This window comes from Penicillium samsonianum, assembly GCF_028829775.1.
Source record: "Penicillium samsonianum strain IBT 33392 chromosome Unknown utg000006l_segment0_segment0, whole genome shotgun sequence".
In the NCBI taxonomy this organism is placed as follows: domain Eukaryota; kingdom Fungi; phylum Ascomycota; class Eurotiomycetes; order Eurotiales; family Aspergillaceae; genus Penicillium; species Penicillium samsonianum.
In genome coordinates, this window is record NW_026643264.1 from 2,012,052 (window position 1) to 2,027,879 (window position 15,828).

Here is a 15,828-nt window from a genome sequence, read left to right on the forward strand (position 1 = left end):
AGAGCGAATTGGTGGCATGGTGGGTGGTTGAAGAAGCAGGGTTTAAATTAACTGACGCGTTTTGGTTGGGGTGGCCACCCACTCGCTTGTGAAATACGTTACATTTCTTATGTTACATAAGTGTTTTTTAAATCTAGTCTCTATTCCTCCACATTAGATATCCAAAATTGACCTTAGTAGCAAATCAATTAAACCAGACTTCTATTATTTATTAATACTCTTATTTACCATTTAGCTAGTGGGAGCGTTGAGAGAAAAGAAAGTGTTGGGTGTATGTACCTTTTGTATGAACATGCTATATAAAAGATACCTAATTTTCACAATTTCTGTTTTCTGGGAAATTTCTGTTTAGTGGAACAGACCCAACCTGAGTAAGGTTGGGCTGGTAAGACGGATAGGGGCCACGCGCAATCTGATGGGTTCCGTCAATCGTTTTGATCGGAAATCAACCTGTCTATTTCTACAAATACCGCGGGGATTATTCTCGGTGGTGCAGCTGTGTCCCTGAACTACCCCGCCCTCATCACAACAGGCCCTAAAGAATTGGATCGCAGTTTATTTCTTCGTTCCAGTACACTGGCATCATTAATCTATATCGAGAACTGTGCTCTCTATGAACTTAAAGCTTATACTAGCAAACCGAACGTTTAAGATATCAAGACCCCTTAGGTGACAGGTAAAGTTGTCTCTCATTGTACTGAAAATAAGCGTGTAGTTTCACGTAACAAGCTCTTGGGCAATGAGCACGCAGGAATAGCAAATCGGGCTCAGGCGCTCATCTCAATAAACAAGAACGTATAGACATGCCTCGCATCAGCTTGTATCAATAAATTTGGCGTAGTTGTCGTAACGCTAGGGTCACCTCAAGATCGGCAGCATCTTTTCGCCCAAACAGCTGGAATCCCACAAGCAATCTTTTCAGCCAGCTTTCCTGGCTCAGAGCGAGCCTAGCAATACTATAATTGCTATTTGACTTGAACAAGCTGACCGTTCTGATTAAGCTCGGTTTTAGCCTTTCGATCATAAAATCATCCAACAAGCCCTCTTCTTCGATCAAAAAGATTGTTAGGAGAATGTAGATCATCCTAGAGGAAATGGGTATATTAAAAGTTTCCGCTGCAATCCTCAGTCTAGAGTCGACTATCATCGAAGAACGCAGACTCTGTCTTTGCCCATCCATGTCGACGCCAAGAGTAAGATATTGTAACCCTCGAATTAGTTGCCGTCGCATGTCGCTGAGTCGTTGGAAAGGAGTGCCGGCGAGACAGGCCATGCAATTGCACGCAAAGCCCAAGGCTTCGTGACGTTCATATCTGGTTCTGCATTCGAAATCTGTGTTATAACAAAAGGTGACCTCTTCACCGACGTCTATGTCTCGAGTCGCAAAAGCTGAAATAATCTCCCCGCTAGTAGTGGGGATTTTTGAATTTGGTGTACAAGAATGGTTGAGGCGGGAGTGAAGAGGAAATAAGCCATGAGCTGGAAGCTTGTTGGGGTCTGACGTTACGATGCCAAAAGAGTTCTCGGCGAAGGCTGCATTCAAGCTTCTAAAAAGCCTCGACCCATTGTCCCGAAGGAGTAGGAATTCTGCTTTCTGACTGGGTAGCAATCTCTGAAAGGACATTGCGACGTGCTCTTCCATGATGTCGGTATGCGGCCTTGGGATAATGAAGAGTGGCTTTTCGCTCAAAATTCAAGATCCTCGCTCAATGTGTCTTGTGGCGAAAGCACCCCATCCTTTGCCGGGCGAGGGTCGTAGCTCTAATGGTGTATTACTGGGTATTTGAAACTGGTGGTATGCTTGCACAGAGGGTTTATTAGCCTCACTATCAGGCTACGGAAAGGGTGACCAACGGTGACTGGAAGAACCTGCGCCAGGTGTTGACATTTCGAGGATGAGACTGGACTGGAGTGGGTTTTTGGTAGCTTGGGTACAATAAATACCAGGAGTGGCGTCGTGAGTCACGGTGCACTATGAATATACGGGACTAAACCTAATGCATGAGTATTGCATATCCAGATGCATCAGAAAGGATCTTCTCTAGCCCATAGCTTAGTGTGACAGGTCACCTTTAGAAAGCCCTATGTCTTCAAGCCACGAAACCTGGCTTGCTTCGACGACTTCATCGGTGGTCATGCATGCATTCTAGGGAAAGTCTCTAGCACGGCACCTGCAGAAACCCTATTTGTAAAGGCCAAGGTGCCGGTTCATTAGAACATTTTGTGATACGTCGTGCCGCGGAGAACGCGACTTAGCAAATAAAATTAACACTGATCAATTACAGTTTGACAGAAGCGGGGGTGGGCAGGCATGCATTTAGGCCGCAAGTTTTGGTCTGATACACGTAATAAACCAAATCCTCAAACCCAGCAAGCTTCGAAGAGACGTGAGCTCACGTCAACTTCCTTATTCCCTATGAGAGACAAACGAGTCTCACTACTCAAATATCGTACCCCTCACGGTTCCAGCATGGCTCAGTCAGACAAGTGTCTTCCATGGCCGCCTAAGCCACTACTCTAATCGAACTCTCTCTCAGTATAGAATGTAAAATTGGAAGCAACAACGGGGGACCCACTGATTTTATGTAGACGAAGCCACGTGCCAATTTTAGCAAGAATCCATTATATTTGAGTCTGTGGTCGGACGGGTTACCTTATTGAAGCTACTCATCTATTACACGGATACGCTATGATAATTAAGGCTACCACGGCGGACAAGCAGTATATCATCCAGGCAGAGGCAGACAATTATTTTCATATTAGGAGCTTACAAGGGAAACACATCCCCGTCTGTCCTAAGACATTTGCGCCACGAGTCTCATCTTGGTACAGCAGTAGTACTAACTAGTATTAATAGATTTCATTTACCCTGAAACGAAGGAACGGAGTGAAAGGGGTTACAAACCGCGCGCCTGCGCGACCCCGGCTTCTTAACGCTGCCAACAACACAGCGACACACACAGCCAACTTTAGCGCCAAGCCTCTGCCTCATTGGTGTTTGGTTGGATTCCTGTTCACGTGCTTCTGTCGTCTTTTGTGTGCGTTTTGTCTCGTGTGCGTTTTGTCTTCGTAACACGCTACACAGTGCGTCTCTCGTACTCTTGCCTTGCAAGGATCATCCTGGCATAATGCATCAACTGCCCCTTCACTTCTGCTATTGCGACCTTCTGGCTCTTCCCGTATTGCTCCTTCACCATGATATCTGTCTGCTGCACTCTTGTCATTCGCCAGTTCCTTTCCCCTTGTCCTTGTCGCTCTTTCCTCTCGTCCCCGGGTCTTTCCTTTGCACCAGTGGTTTCTCATTGATTATGTCTTGTTAAAGCTCTCCACATCTTCTCCACCTTCTACAAAAAAAATACTCTAATGGCGCCCGGCGACTCAAGTCTATCCGTTACGCATATTCTCGGGCTAGAAGGGACGCGCCGGCGGATTATCAAGCGACTCCAGGATAACTAGGAGCCGGACGATGCAGCTATTGATGAAAGGCTGCATAAGTGGGTAGAGGAGAAGATCCTGCTGTTTTCAAAATCCCCGACTGGCTGGGTGGGTATAAACTCAATGAAGCCGAAGGGATCTAACCAAGACAAATGTGTACGACTTCCAATGTTATGCCCCTTACTTCTTTCTGTTATATAGGATACTGCAGTCAACTGCTGTGAGCTATGAATAAAGGCAACACCCAGCGTTATAAGTCCTACGACGCTCGATATCCTAGTACCTTGGACTTACCGTGATACCTTCTGAAGATCAATATCGTGGAGAAGGCTTGGTAATGGTGAGTAGTAAGTGGATTATAAAGGTGGATTCTGAGTGTTATGATTTCCCTATGCTTCCCTTGTGCAATATATATTTTCATGGTGAGTTTGTCGGAAGACTACAATTGTACGGTCGGAAACAATAATTTTCCACTACATCACAACCACCGGCGCTAGAGAACTGTAATTTGGCAGGAATATAATTTAATTCGTAGTGATTCATTGTGATTTCTCAAAATTCGAAAGTAGCGACTGGAAAGGTTAGTAGAGGGATTCTGAATAACGCTGTTGGTTTTCCTGAATAACAGCGTGCGCTAGTCGGTTTTCTGCCTAGCTCCCGCACTCTTAACTATGTAGGGTTTGAGAATCACGCTGTTATTCAACGTGGAATAGTTATAGGGACTGCATAAATCGACGCCGTAATGCCGGCTCGGCACCAACGCGCTGGATGAACCACTCGCGGCCTGGGACGGGCCACGGCGTGCGCAAATCCTGCAAAAAACTCCACCCGGCCGCGCTCTGGGTGGCATCGTCGTATAAATGGTCCCATGGGATGGCCGGGGGCGCCTGGGCACCGCAACACATCAACTCGTGCACCAACTGCTGCCGGATCCGGCCCACCAACCCATGCACAAACCCTCGGAAATCACCCATGGTGAAATGAATCTGCTTGTACAACAATTCATCGCCGGACTTCCATCCGATGTGGCCCTCGCTGGGGGTGTTCATGAATATGGTCCGCCCGTACGTGCGTAAATCCAACCACCACTGCACGGGGCCATTGGTCCCACGCACCATGAATAAATCCACCAAATAATGGACCCATTCGGGAAACGTGCGGCCGGGATGCTGGCGCTGCTCCTGGGTCAATGGTCCCAACCGATCATCACTGGCGGGGGGCGAACGGTGCACGGCCACCGGGGACGGGGGTGCACTTCCATATCCTTCATCGTCGTACGCGTATGCCGCATCGATGCCGATCATATCACCTTCGAACCGTGACTGGGTCTGCTGCCCGGCCAATCCTCGGCGGATCTCCAATGACCGTGGGTCCAACCGCAATGCTTTGTGCAAAATCAAAAACCGCGTGATCTTGATCAAACTGGATATCCGTGGGGGAAATTCTCGGGCGTGGCCCAACCAAACTGCCCGCATCCAATCACGGCGGTGGCGCAAATCATGGCACACCCATACTCATCGTTGCGGATCTTCTGGCGTAATAAATCGATACAAAAATTCAACAATGCATGTTCAATAGGACGAATCTCAAATGGCTCCGGTTCGTCGTCGTCGGGGTCGGGACTACTGGCACGGGTGTGGGCATGATGCCACACGGCGTCCCACAACTGCTGCTGGCGGCTGGTGAACGAATACTGGGGCGATGGCCAATCATGTTCAATCTGGAATGGTCAATGAATCGTGGTGTCCTATGGTATATACCGGGCATCATGGGAATGGGCATGGGGTATGGGGTGGGCCTGTGCGACGGAATATGGCCCATGGGAATATGGAATGGTGCATCGCTGGGATGGACGTGATCATACCTGCGTTCGTGCAAAAAACATCATAATCTGCTGCCATGGTGCCACGTGCTTTTGGATGGCGGTGGCATCTAAATATGCTAACAATGGCTTATGCGGGCTCTCATCCTTCATGGTACGGACCACGTCAATGCGCACCAAATGCCCACACGCCTTGGCGATCTCCTGGCTCACCGATGCTAATCGCTCCATGGCCTCCCAAATGGCTAATGCGGCGCGCTCCGGTCCCTCGGCGTCCTCCTCGGGGCGCTGGATACTCTCGAACAATGGCTTCCGGGGGTCCCTTGCAAATACCGCACCCATCCCGTCCGATTCAACCATGGCGTGGCTTCATCTAAATCCCCTGCCTGCACGATGGTTTCATGGGCCTGTTGGTCTTGCTGTTGATACTCCTCAATCGTTTGCATCAACCGGTGAATACGGTCGGGATCTTCAACGGGGTCCTCGGGGGGTTCATTGGGATTTGGCTGCGCGATATGGATGTAATGGGACCCGGGCCCTTGGGTGAATATCCGCTGGCATAACACGGGCCGAATATTGGCGCTGATGGTGGCCTGGATGCGTTGTGCCTGTGTGGGTGCGGGACGGCCGCGGCCTTGCTGCACCCGATAATGATGCGTCTCGATCCAATGCGCCTTCATGGTACGGATCTGGCGGCATGTGTACACCTCGCATTTCCGGCACAATATCCCATCCTCATACACGGGTAACTCGGGGATGGGTTCCTCTATCTGGTGGGGCCAACGGGACACCTCGGGCTCCTCATCAATCCCGTCCCACTGCTGGACGATGTTCTGGATATACTCTGCGTGTGGACTGGGGATACGATGCATGGTACTACTTAAATGGGTCTTGACATGGTCCTGCCGTACGGCGTATTGACATTTCTGGCAAATCAACACCCGGAACTGGGCATTAACGCAAAACAACTGATGTGCCTGGGATTCTCGGTCCATATTGGATGTGTGAATATATATAACGGGTGGTATGGGATATCGGGGGAATGGCACAATTCTAATGTCGCTCGAATGGGCTTGACAATAATATGGGATGATGTTGGGAAATCTGGGAATCGACCCCTGAAATCTGAAATAAAAATAAATCAATATAATACTACACTAATTATACTGTTAATGGTTAATGGTTGACTGGGATGGTGGTGATAACTGGTCGTGACGGGCGGGTGGCGGTTACCCCATCAAAAAATCTACCAATTTTCCAACGGGCAAAACCCATTCTAAATATATTCTGATCGGGTTGAAATTTGGCTATCTAATAAATCTAACTATGATTTAAAACATACTAAATTCTGGGATTTCTACGGCCCCGTTTTCCTAAATTCAATGGGGGTTTGAAATTTAAATTCAATGAGCCCTGGACCCACTTTTTTCTACCATAGTTAACAACAAAACCCTAAATTCAATGAGCCCCCATTGAATTTACCCCTATGGGATAGGGAACAGAAAGCAGTAAATTAACCTCATCTTACTGACCCAGAAGAAAAAGCCCTTAAGGTATCTCCGTTCACTGGCCTAGCTGATCGGGTCTGAACTCCTCGACCCTACTATTGATACTGTAAATGTCCATAATATGGATGAACCAGGAGTCATGCTAAGCGGCCCTCACTCTTTAAAGATCTTAGTAAGGAATGACTACGGTGGCTCTAGGGGAGAGAGATCTAACCGGGACCTGATCACAAGCATCGAATGCATTTCGGCAGATGGCAGGTCTCTCACTCCGTTAATCATCCGGCCAGTTGCTACTCATCGCAGCACGTGGACTATCCATCCAACCCCTGACTAACATTTCCCCTGTTTCAAAAAAGCATTCGGCGGCCGATAACTCGCGACATTGAGGAGTACTGCTCTATTCTCATGTTCGATTGACTTTGACTTACTTGAGCGTTTTGTTTTGGCTGGATCTGTCTACAGTACACTTGCTGTACAAGAACTTCTTGAAGTATGTACCCCCAACCCCCTTCCCAATCAGAGTTCACATGACAAGTAGTTTAATTAAAAGCTGTTAATATAATATGAAATTTTTTGAAGCTTGGCCCCATTTTCATCCGACTGGCCATCTCATAGTACTCGAAATAAGATAATTTCCAATCCCAATTTCATTCTGTCTGCACACTAGCTATGGACCCTACATGGCGGTCTCATCTGAATGGATTAACAACTAATGGAGGTGATGCATCTGGTATTCCAAAGCTGAAAAAGATAAACGAATCAACGGAAAAGGGAAGAGCTCGAGAGCTTGTTCTTTGCTCTAGAGTGAAGCTGAGACCCACCCTAGCTCCGCCTCTTACGCAACGCTCGAAACATGGACAAGGACTGACTTATTTGTAAATAATGTAAGGATCAAATTATCTTCAACAGAAACAAGCTTCCACAATTGTGGAAAACTGATGATCGCTACACGTTTTATTCAAAGGACGGCGCAAAAATTAAGATGACAATTTAGAGAGACCATTCTTGTGATCAAGGAATACAATGTTCGTTGCTTTGTCTGTCTCCGTCACTCCGTCACTCCAACCCTAAACACTCTTCGATTTGTTTCTTCAAAGCGTCGATATTGAGATAATCAGCGGCGGCTTGAAGATCCTCAAGTTGATGAATCTTTTCTTCGGGGGAAACGTCCAAACCTCGGTTGACGAATTCCCCGCTGTATGCAAAGTCAACAACATACTTCAGAGCTGCAGCTGATATGATGTCCTTATCAAAGCTAACATGATCTCGATCAGCCCATTCGCCATGAAATAACGCGGTGAAGTATGGCGACCAAAAAGAGAGAACGTCCTTGTGCGCCCAAAGATGTTGCTCTTCCACGGATAAACAGATATCTTTTGGCTCATTATCCAAATTCGGCTCAAGGCGACGTAAAATAGACCTTTTTGCCTCAGACGGGATGTTTGTGGAAAGCAAGCTTATACTTGACTCGCGAGAAATGTGGGCGTAGTCTTCATTGTCAATCTGCTTCAGAATTTTGCGCGCAGTGTCATGGTCACGACGTAAACTGTAATGCATAACACACTCCAAGTATGGAACCAAAAGAACTGCAATCGTTGAATGAAACTTTCTTTTAGTCGATTGCTCTAGAGCACTTTCGAGAACTCTCCCACGATTTTTTTTGACCGAGTTGAGCACTGCTCGATTGCCTTCATCAACACGGAGGATAATAGCGGCTGTGCTCGCATCCTCACTCTTGTTTTTCATGAGGGATTCTACCATAAGAGACACGAGCTCCGGTCTATCTGCGCCACACGCGATAGTGAGTGGTGCATCATAAAATCGGATTGAGAATTCTTCCTTGAGGATATGTTTCGAAATGATGATGTTGTTTTCTCGAGCCGCTGACATCAATGCGAAATGCAAAATATTCTCGCGATCGAGGCCACGAAGGGAAGACAAAATACGATGTAGTAGATCGTTCGCTATCCAATCCTGATGTTGTTGGATAGCACAAGTTATTGCTCGTTCGATTTTTTCACAATTCCTTTCGGGATGTTTGAAAACTTCGCTAGCGGTAAGCTTATAACTCTCAATGTATCCAGCCGCTGCTGCTCGGACGAATGCGTTCCCTAGATAACCGTCCGGAGAGTCCGATGATAAAATTTCAGGCAGAAGCCTTTCGAGCGCTGTGGCATCGGCAAGTGCGTTGGTAATCCTGTTTATCAGAGGCGCCATGAGAGCGGATGTGATATCTGATCTTAGAGGAGGAGATCAAGTTTATAAAGCTTTACCCCTGACGTGGTCTCCAGGACCCAATGCTATTTTAAATTGGGCACTAAAGGTGTGTCCCATTACTTTCTAATTTTGGGGCCGGAATAACTCTATTTCCGAGCCGAGAGCTTGTCGCCATATTTGGATCTGGCGGATCAAGGTATCTCCGTAATGCAGTAATGTACTGTCACAGTACATTGTCTGTAATATGATGTCGTACCTGACTCATGAGATAAACCGGAATAAGTACCGACGCGCACACGATGGACGCGGATTTCCAGAGATTTTTATATGATGATATGTACGTGTAACCGTGCCAAGCGCCCAACACACCGTCGTGTATTGGTGCGCCCCACTAGATAGCCATTTTTCAGCAGATAGCCAATTTTCACAATTGTATCAACTTCCCATACATTTTTATACTATACCACGATGTCAATTTCAACCGAAAATATCGAGGATCGGATCCAAGAAGCCGTCAAAGCATACCATGCATCTACCAAGCCCAATCTCGCTCAACTAGCCCGGGATTATGGGGTTTTCCGCGAGATTCTTAAGGTTGACAGTTTCGTTGAGGTTATTGAACAAAAATGGTTTTCAATGGCTTCGGTGGAAATGGGCTGACTGACAATTTGAATACCGTTAGGGGTCTAAACCCCTAAAAATGTGGACTAATTAGACTTAGCGTAAAGTTAAATCCGCGAAAATAACTACTTCGGGAAGGCGGTCCTTCCCACGTCCCACCCAACTCCGATTCAGAATCGATGAAAACAGGCCAATTTAGAACACAAATAACTCAACAACCAGAAGAGATAAAGATAATTAAATTACAGTTTTGAAATTCTTATACTTTACTCTATAGATTGGTATTAATTATATGTTCTAATTCTCTATGTGTTATGTTGGCTCAAGGCCACGATTTGCTATATAGACACTCCCGGTGGATAAACACACGGTACTGAATTACCGGACGATCGTCTGGCATCTGCGATGTCCCTTGCGCAAGGACACAGTCGCATCTCATCCACGATGTCGCGGAAAGTCATGATAGCATTTCGGTCAGGTTGATACGTGCCAGCAAACAGAATGTCCCCGCGCGTCGCCAGGAGTAGACTTCCGCAGAGCCCAAAAAGCCCAAAGCCCAGCCCAGCCCAACCCCCAAATGGGTTGGGTTTGGGCCGGTTCTCGGGCCCACTGGTGGGCCGTGGGCCTATAGTAAGGGCCCATAAGGCTTTTGGGGGGGCCCATTGGGCCCCAAACAGTGCAAACATGCCAATTCTTGGCATTTGCATAAGTTATGTAGAATTTCCTAGTATTTTTGAGTATTCTAATTACCGTCTGAGGCCCCCAATTGACTGAGTTCTCATGGGAATTCACGGAATTGACTGATTAATGAGATTGATGATATCAACTGATAAATCTATTGATTAAACTATCTATATACTAATCTAATAACGTTGATACAGTTCATCATCAACATGCTTCCTCTTCCTCCCCGATGTCCGCACCTGAGACGGTATCACAGACGGCATCACAGACGGAGTGATCGTAGCATCATTATCGTCATCGTCAACATCTATCAGATCCCCAGAACCAGGTCCATCACCATGTTCTTCAGTGTCACTAATCTCTTCAACTTCGACATCATTCGGCTTCTCAGGGTCATCACTTTGTTCAACTTCTTTTAATGCATCAATCTCATCAGATGAGAGATCTTCTGCTACCTCCTTTGCTTCCTGTAAATCAAGGTCAAACCTTGATGTACAGAGGAAGAGCATTAGCTCTTCAATAGTATCAGAATTGAGCTGACCGCGGCGATAGTGACAGATATCTCTTGCAGTGTTGAATAGACGTTCCACCCCCGCGCCCGTTGCTGGGATTGCAAGGACATCCTTTGCAAGTGCAGCAATAGCTGGGAAACGGAATTGATTCTCTCTCCAAAAGGATAGCGGCTCTGAATCAGTCACATCTATATGAAATTAGTATTATAAACATGGGGATGGCTGTGGAGATGAACATAGGGATGGCCATAGGGATGAATATAGGGATGAACTTACTGCCGTCGAGATACTGCGTCATCTCATCAACTATAACTGGGCCTGGCGTTACTTTAGAGCGAGGCTTCTGTTTCCGAGCCAGGTTATGAAGCATTGATCTTGGTGTCGATCCACAGGAGGACTCTTGTGGGCCCTTCGTAGCAGTGAGACGCTCCTGGATAGGGGTAAGTGCATCTCGGAAGGCCACTCGATACTGATCACGGAGTTCTTTGGCATCCGTCCAGTCATCAGAAAGAAAGAACTGGAATCTACTATCTGGCGATAGCATCGTACAGACCGCATAGATATGCCCACGGATCTTATCAGTCTCTTTATAGTAGTCACGCAATTTAGCATGGCTAGCTTCGAGAGAGCTGAGCATCTGCTGTTTCCAAAGGACCCTCTTTCGCCGTAGCTGCGTCATTGATTTCTCAAGATGCTCAAAGAGTCTATTGTAGATCATAAAGACAAGATGGGATGTTACCTCTCGGCTCTTTGAAAGGGCAAGGGTAAAATCAAAGAATGGCTTTGTCAGATGAAGAAGGTAGTCAATCTGACGCCATTGGTCGTCATCAAGTGCGAAGTCTTTACAATTGAACTGATCACAGTACTTGACGATGAAAACGCGGAGTCTCTTTGCCCGGCGTAGCATTAGAAACGTTGAATTCCATCGAGTTCTGACATCCTGGATCGGCATAAGCCCTTGCCCTAGAGGCTGAAGATCGATGAATGAATCTCTCCGCTGAGAACTCGCGCGGATATAATGAGCAAGATACCGTACCTTATTTAAGGTATGCGATATATCCCGAGATTGTGCATTCGCCCTTGCGAGGGTGACTTGGCGGTCTGTCCATACCGTCTCGGTAGTATCGTTTAGTGGGACTGCTTTCAAACGATCAAGCAACTGGTTCAAACTTAATTGGATAACATGAGCAAGACAGGGTATTCTGATAACATTGACATCGCCATACAAAGACAAAGACTGTTGAAGCGTATCAACCAGAGTCTTGTTATTCGATGCGTTATCAGCGGTTAATCCAAAGATTCGATCCTGAATTCTATACTCAGTGAGCGTCTCTAGAAGAACAGCACTCAGATTCGCACCCGAATGCGTCCCTTGAAGGGGTTTGAACCCGAGTAGCACCTCACGGTAGATCCAGTCGACGTCGATAAAATAGCCAGTGATAGCCATAAATGCCTGCCCAAACGGAGATGTCCAACAGTCCAACGCAACCGAGATCTTTGCATGTTCTGGCAACATCCTAAGTGTATCTTGTTGTCGATCTTTGACACGAGCAGATAGGCGACGTCGAACTGTATCAGCGGAAGGAACTTTCGGAGGGCTTGGGGCAGATTGGGCTCTCGCAATGAGGCGACGGAAGGTTGGATTCTCGACGAGATTGAACGGAAGCCGGTTAATGGTAATGAATCGGAGGACTTCACTATCCCAGGACTCTTGCGAGAAAGGTTCTTCCGCTAGACCGCTCTAGTTTAAAGAAATCACTAGTTAGTAGGGTTGATTCTTGAAGAATGATATGTATTTACATACCGATTGAAGAAACTTCGTCATTCTATCTCTTTGCCGGCGTCCACTTGTGGCCATTTGACACGCAGTAGTAGTCACATGTCGAATCATCGTGGTCGTACCATGACGATTATCCTTCCCAGATCTAACTCCCTCCTTCGAGCTCTTAGTAGCGTAAGGGTGCTCAAGGATCATACCGCAGCTCTTACACATCACCTTTGCAGTGCCAGAACTGGTATGCGCCACTTGGTCAAAATCCTTCCAGACCTTCGACCGGCTATGCTGCGAGTCCCAGTTGATCTTGCTCCGAGATCCGTAGTCAGTCTGTAGCCACCAGTCGACCCAATCGTTGTGGAGCATCGCGTCGTAAAGGAAGAACTGGCCTCGACCGACACGTTGGAAGCGGTCGAGAGGATCTAGTGCGACGGACGAAGGGACAGACGGTTGGGCGAACGAGAAGCTGTCAACCTGCCGAGAGGTTGACGGGGTAGCTGGGCAGACGGACGGGGTAGCAATAAGAGACAAGTCGTCTAGATCAGTGTCGAAGAAATTCAACTGAGACGATCTAGGCTCGGTTTCCTGGCTTTGCGACATGATCAGTGACGGTCAATGGATTCAGAAGATGAAGGGCTTTAGGGGAATCAGGGTGAGGGAGGAGGAAGAAATCGACATACCTTCTTCTTAGTGAGAGATCTATCGACGCGGTAGCAAACAGAGGACGTAAACAGTAGATGTAAAGAGATTATGTCCGTCGACATTAAAACGTATGACCTTGATCCTGGCATCTCATTGGCTAGACCATGTATATTCATGCATATTCAGTGGACTCGGCCCATCCAAAGCCCAAGAAAGCCCATAGATAACCCATCTCCCCGCCCATTTTACAATTTGTTCGCGCAAAACATTTCACCCCAGGGCTCATAACATATCTTTAACCCTCTCTCACCTCCGGAATAGCTAAATTATCGCGTTTCTGTGAACGTAGACGTCGAGAGTAAAAGATTAGGTATCTTTTGATATAAAATTCAATGCTGTAAACCTATAATTGATAAAGTTGACCCTTAAAATTGAAGTTCAACAGAAAGGTGTACCTACTTCTATCTGCATGAGATATATATCTCTGCATGTTGACACTTGATGATTCCCTAAGTGCCAGAATACTACGAAATCTTGATGAAATTGTGTTTTTCTTTAGATAATCTTGGTAAACTATAGTGTATAGTGTAGCTAGTTTTATTCATGACCTTAATTACCAGTTCCTCGCCGTTGAATCTTGAGATCTTGATTCTTGAGGGAGTTGAACCCCTAATTAGGCCTGGTAAAACGTCGGGCCGATGTATGCACTGTATAGGCTTACAGAGTGGAGCATCTGTAAAAAACAGTCATTAATCATCAGGTTTATGAGCGCCAAGACCGTAGTTATACATGGAATTGGGCTTTTGGGGGGCCCAAAGCCCAACCCCCATGGGCTTGGGGGTTGGGTTGGGCCTTAGAGAATGGGCCCAAAGCCCATGGGGGTTGGGCCTTGGGCCTGAGATCTAGGCCCAGTGTTGGGCTTTGCGGAAGTCTAGCCAGGAGCTCGATGTTCAGCCAAGCGTACGCATCGTCGGCGTCACGGTTGAACTGGTCATCCTGGGTGGATTGACAAGACCCAGTGCACAATGGCTGGATTTGAAGGATCCGCTGATCCGGAAAGCACTGCAGTAATTGTGACTAAGCACTCACCTACACCCTTTCCCGGTGTAGGTGAGCCCACACCTATTAACAAACCCATACCTGTTAACAAAAAAATCAACATTTCAATTTTAAACCTATTTTTTACCATCAAAACCATGCCGAATTCCTCCGAAAAAGAAGAGATTCTTCTCTCAAATGCCCTCGAATCCTATAAATCGGGCCAATTTACTAGTATTCAGGCCGCAGCCTCTCATTTTGGCGTCTCAAAGTGGAAGCTTCGAAACCGAAAGGACGGTAGAACAAATGGAAAAGGCCGTGCAGCTACCAAAAAGGCCCTAAATTCCTCACAAGAGGCCTCTCTTATTCGCTGGATTGAGCACCTCAATTCAGTATATACACCGCCAACTGCTATCGATATTGAGGGTGCTGCGAATCGTCTTTTACAACATTGTGGTTCCGACCGGCAGGTTGGCAAAATGTACGGCTATCAATTCATTCAACGCCTACCACCCCATATTACTCTACGCACACAAAAACCAATGGAAAAAGCAAGGATTGAAGCTGAATTACACAGTGATTTAGTTCATTGGTACCAGGTTTTTGGCCAGTTTCTTAAAAAGAATAAAATCCAGGCCCATGAACTATACAACTGGGATGAGACTGGCTTTCAGCTTGGTATTGGAACCAAGGAAAATGTTGCTTCCACCCGTAAATATGAGACTATTGCGACCGGTGGAATAGGCCAGAATATTACCGGCATTGAATGCATCTCTGCCGATGGCTGGGTTATGCATCCATGGTTTTTAATGCGTGGTTCCGAACAAATGGAAGATTGGTTCGATGGCGATGATGATCCTACCAACTATAGGGTTATTAAACCAACTGCCAAAGGCTGGACGGATGATAAAACTGCTATTCAATGGCTATTAGATTTCCATTATGCCACTAAAAAGCGAGTCGCTAAAGGCAGACCTAGGATTTTGGTTATGGATAATCATGGGTCTCATGGAACCCCGGAATTCGAACATATTTGCCAAAGCTTCAACATTATACCTTGGTGGTTTATACCAAAGTTAACACATCGATGCCAGCCTCTTGATGGCAAGCCATTCTCAGTTCTTAAACAAAAATTCCGAAAAAAGAACAATGAGATTGTACGATGGGGTGGAGATGTTGATGATAAACGACATTTTCTTCGAATGATCAAAACAGTTCGCAAAGACACCTTTAAGGCACAGACTATTAAATCATCATTTCGAGATACAGGTCTTTGGCCTTATGATTTACATATTGTTTGTGATCAAATTGATCCTGGCTGGGAAGATGAACCAGTCCTTAAGATATATGGTCATACGCCGTCACCAGACCGTGAATTTCCCAGTTCGGCAACGAATTCGCCGCCTAATTCAGATCAAAGATTCTCAAAGGTTGAGAATAAGGTTCAATTGATACTCGAGAACGATGAACCAGACCTTCCAAAGCTTCAAAAGCATATAGACCGTGCAATTCGTGGTGGTAAGCAGGCTATCCAAGACCTAGCACTTGCAAAACAAACGATAAAAAGGATGCAAA

General features: G+C 46.5%; 2 protein-coding genes across 2 annotated transcripts; both read right to left on the reverse strand.

Annotated features, from left to right (window-relative positions):
• Positions 1–5,502: 5,502 nt before the first annotated feature.
• Positions 5,503–6,252, reverse strand: N7471_010775 (uncharacterized protein; the record flags this gene model as incomplete). Its single annotated transcript, XM_057283494.1, has 1 exon — positions 5,503–6,252. One exon carries the CDS (start codon positions 6,250–6,252, stop codon positions 5,503–5,505), a length of 750 nt encoding a protein of 249 aa, XP_057132473.1.
• A 1,569-nt stretch (positions 6,253–7,821) lies between these two features.
• On the reverse strand, positions 7,822–8,982 carry N7471_010776 (BTB/POZ domain-containing protein; the record flags this gene model as incomplete). Its single annotated transcript, XM_057283495.1, has 1 exon — positions 7,822–8,982. One exon carries the CDS (start codon positions 8,980–8,982, stop codon positions 7,822–7,824), a length of 1,161 nt encoding a protein of 386 aa, XP_057132474.1.
• Between the last annotated feature and the right edge of the window lie 6,846 nt (positions 8,983–15,828).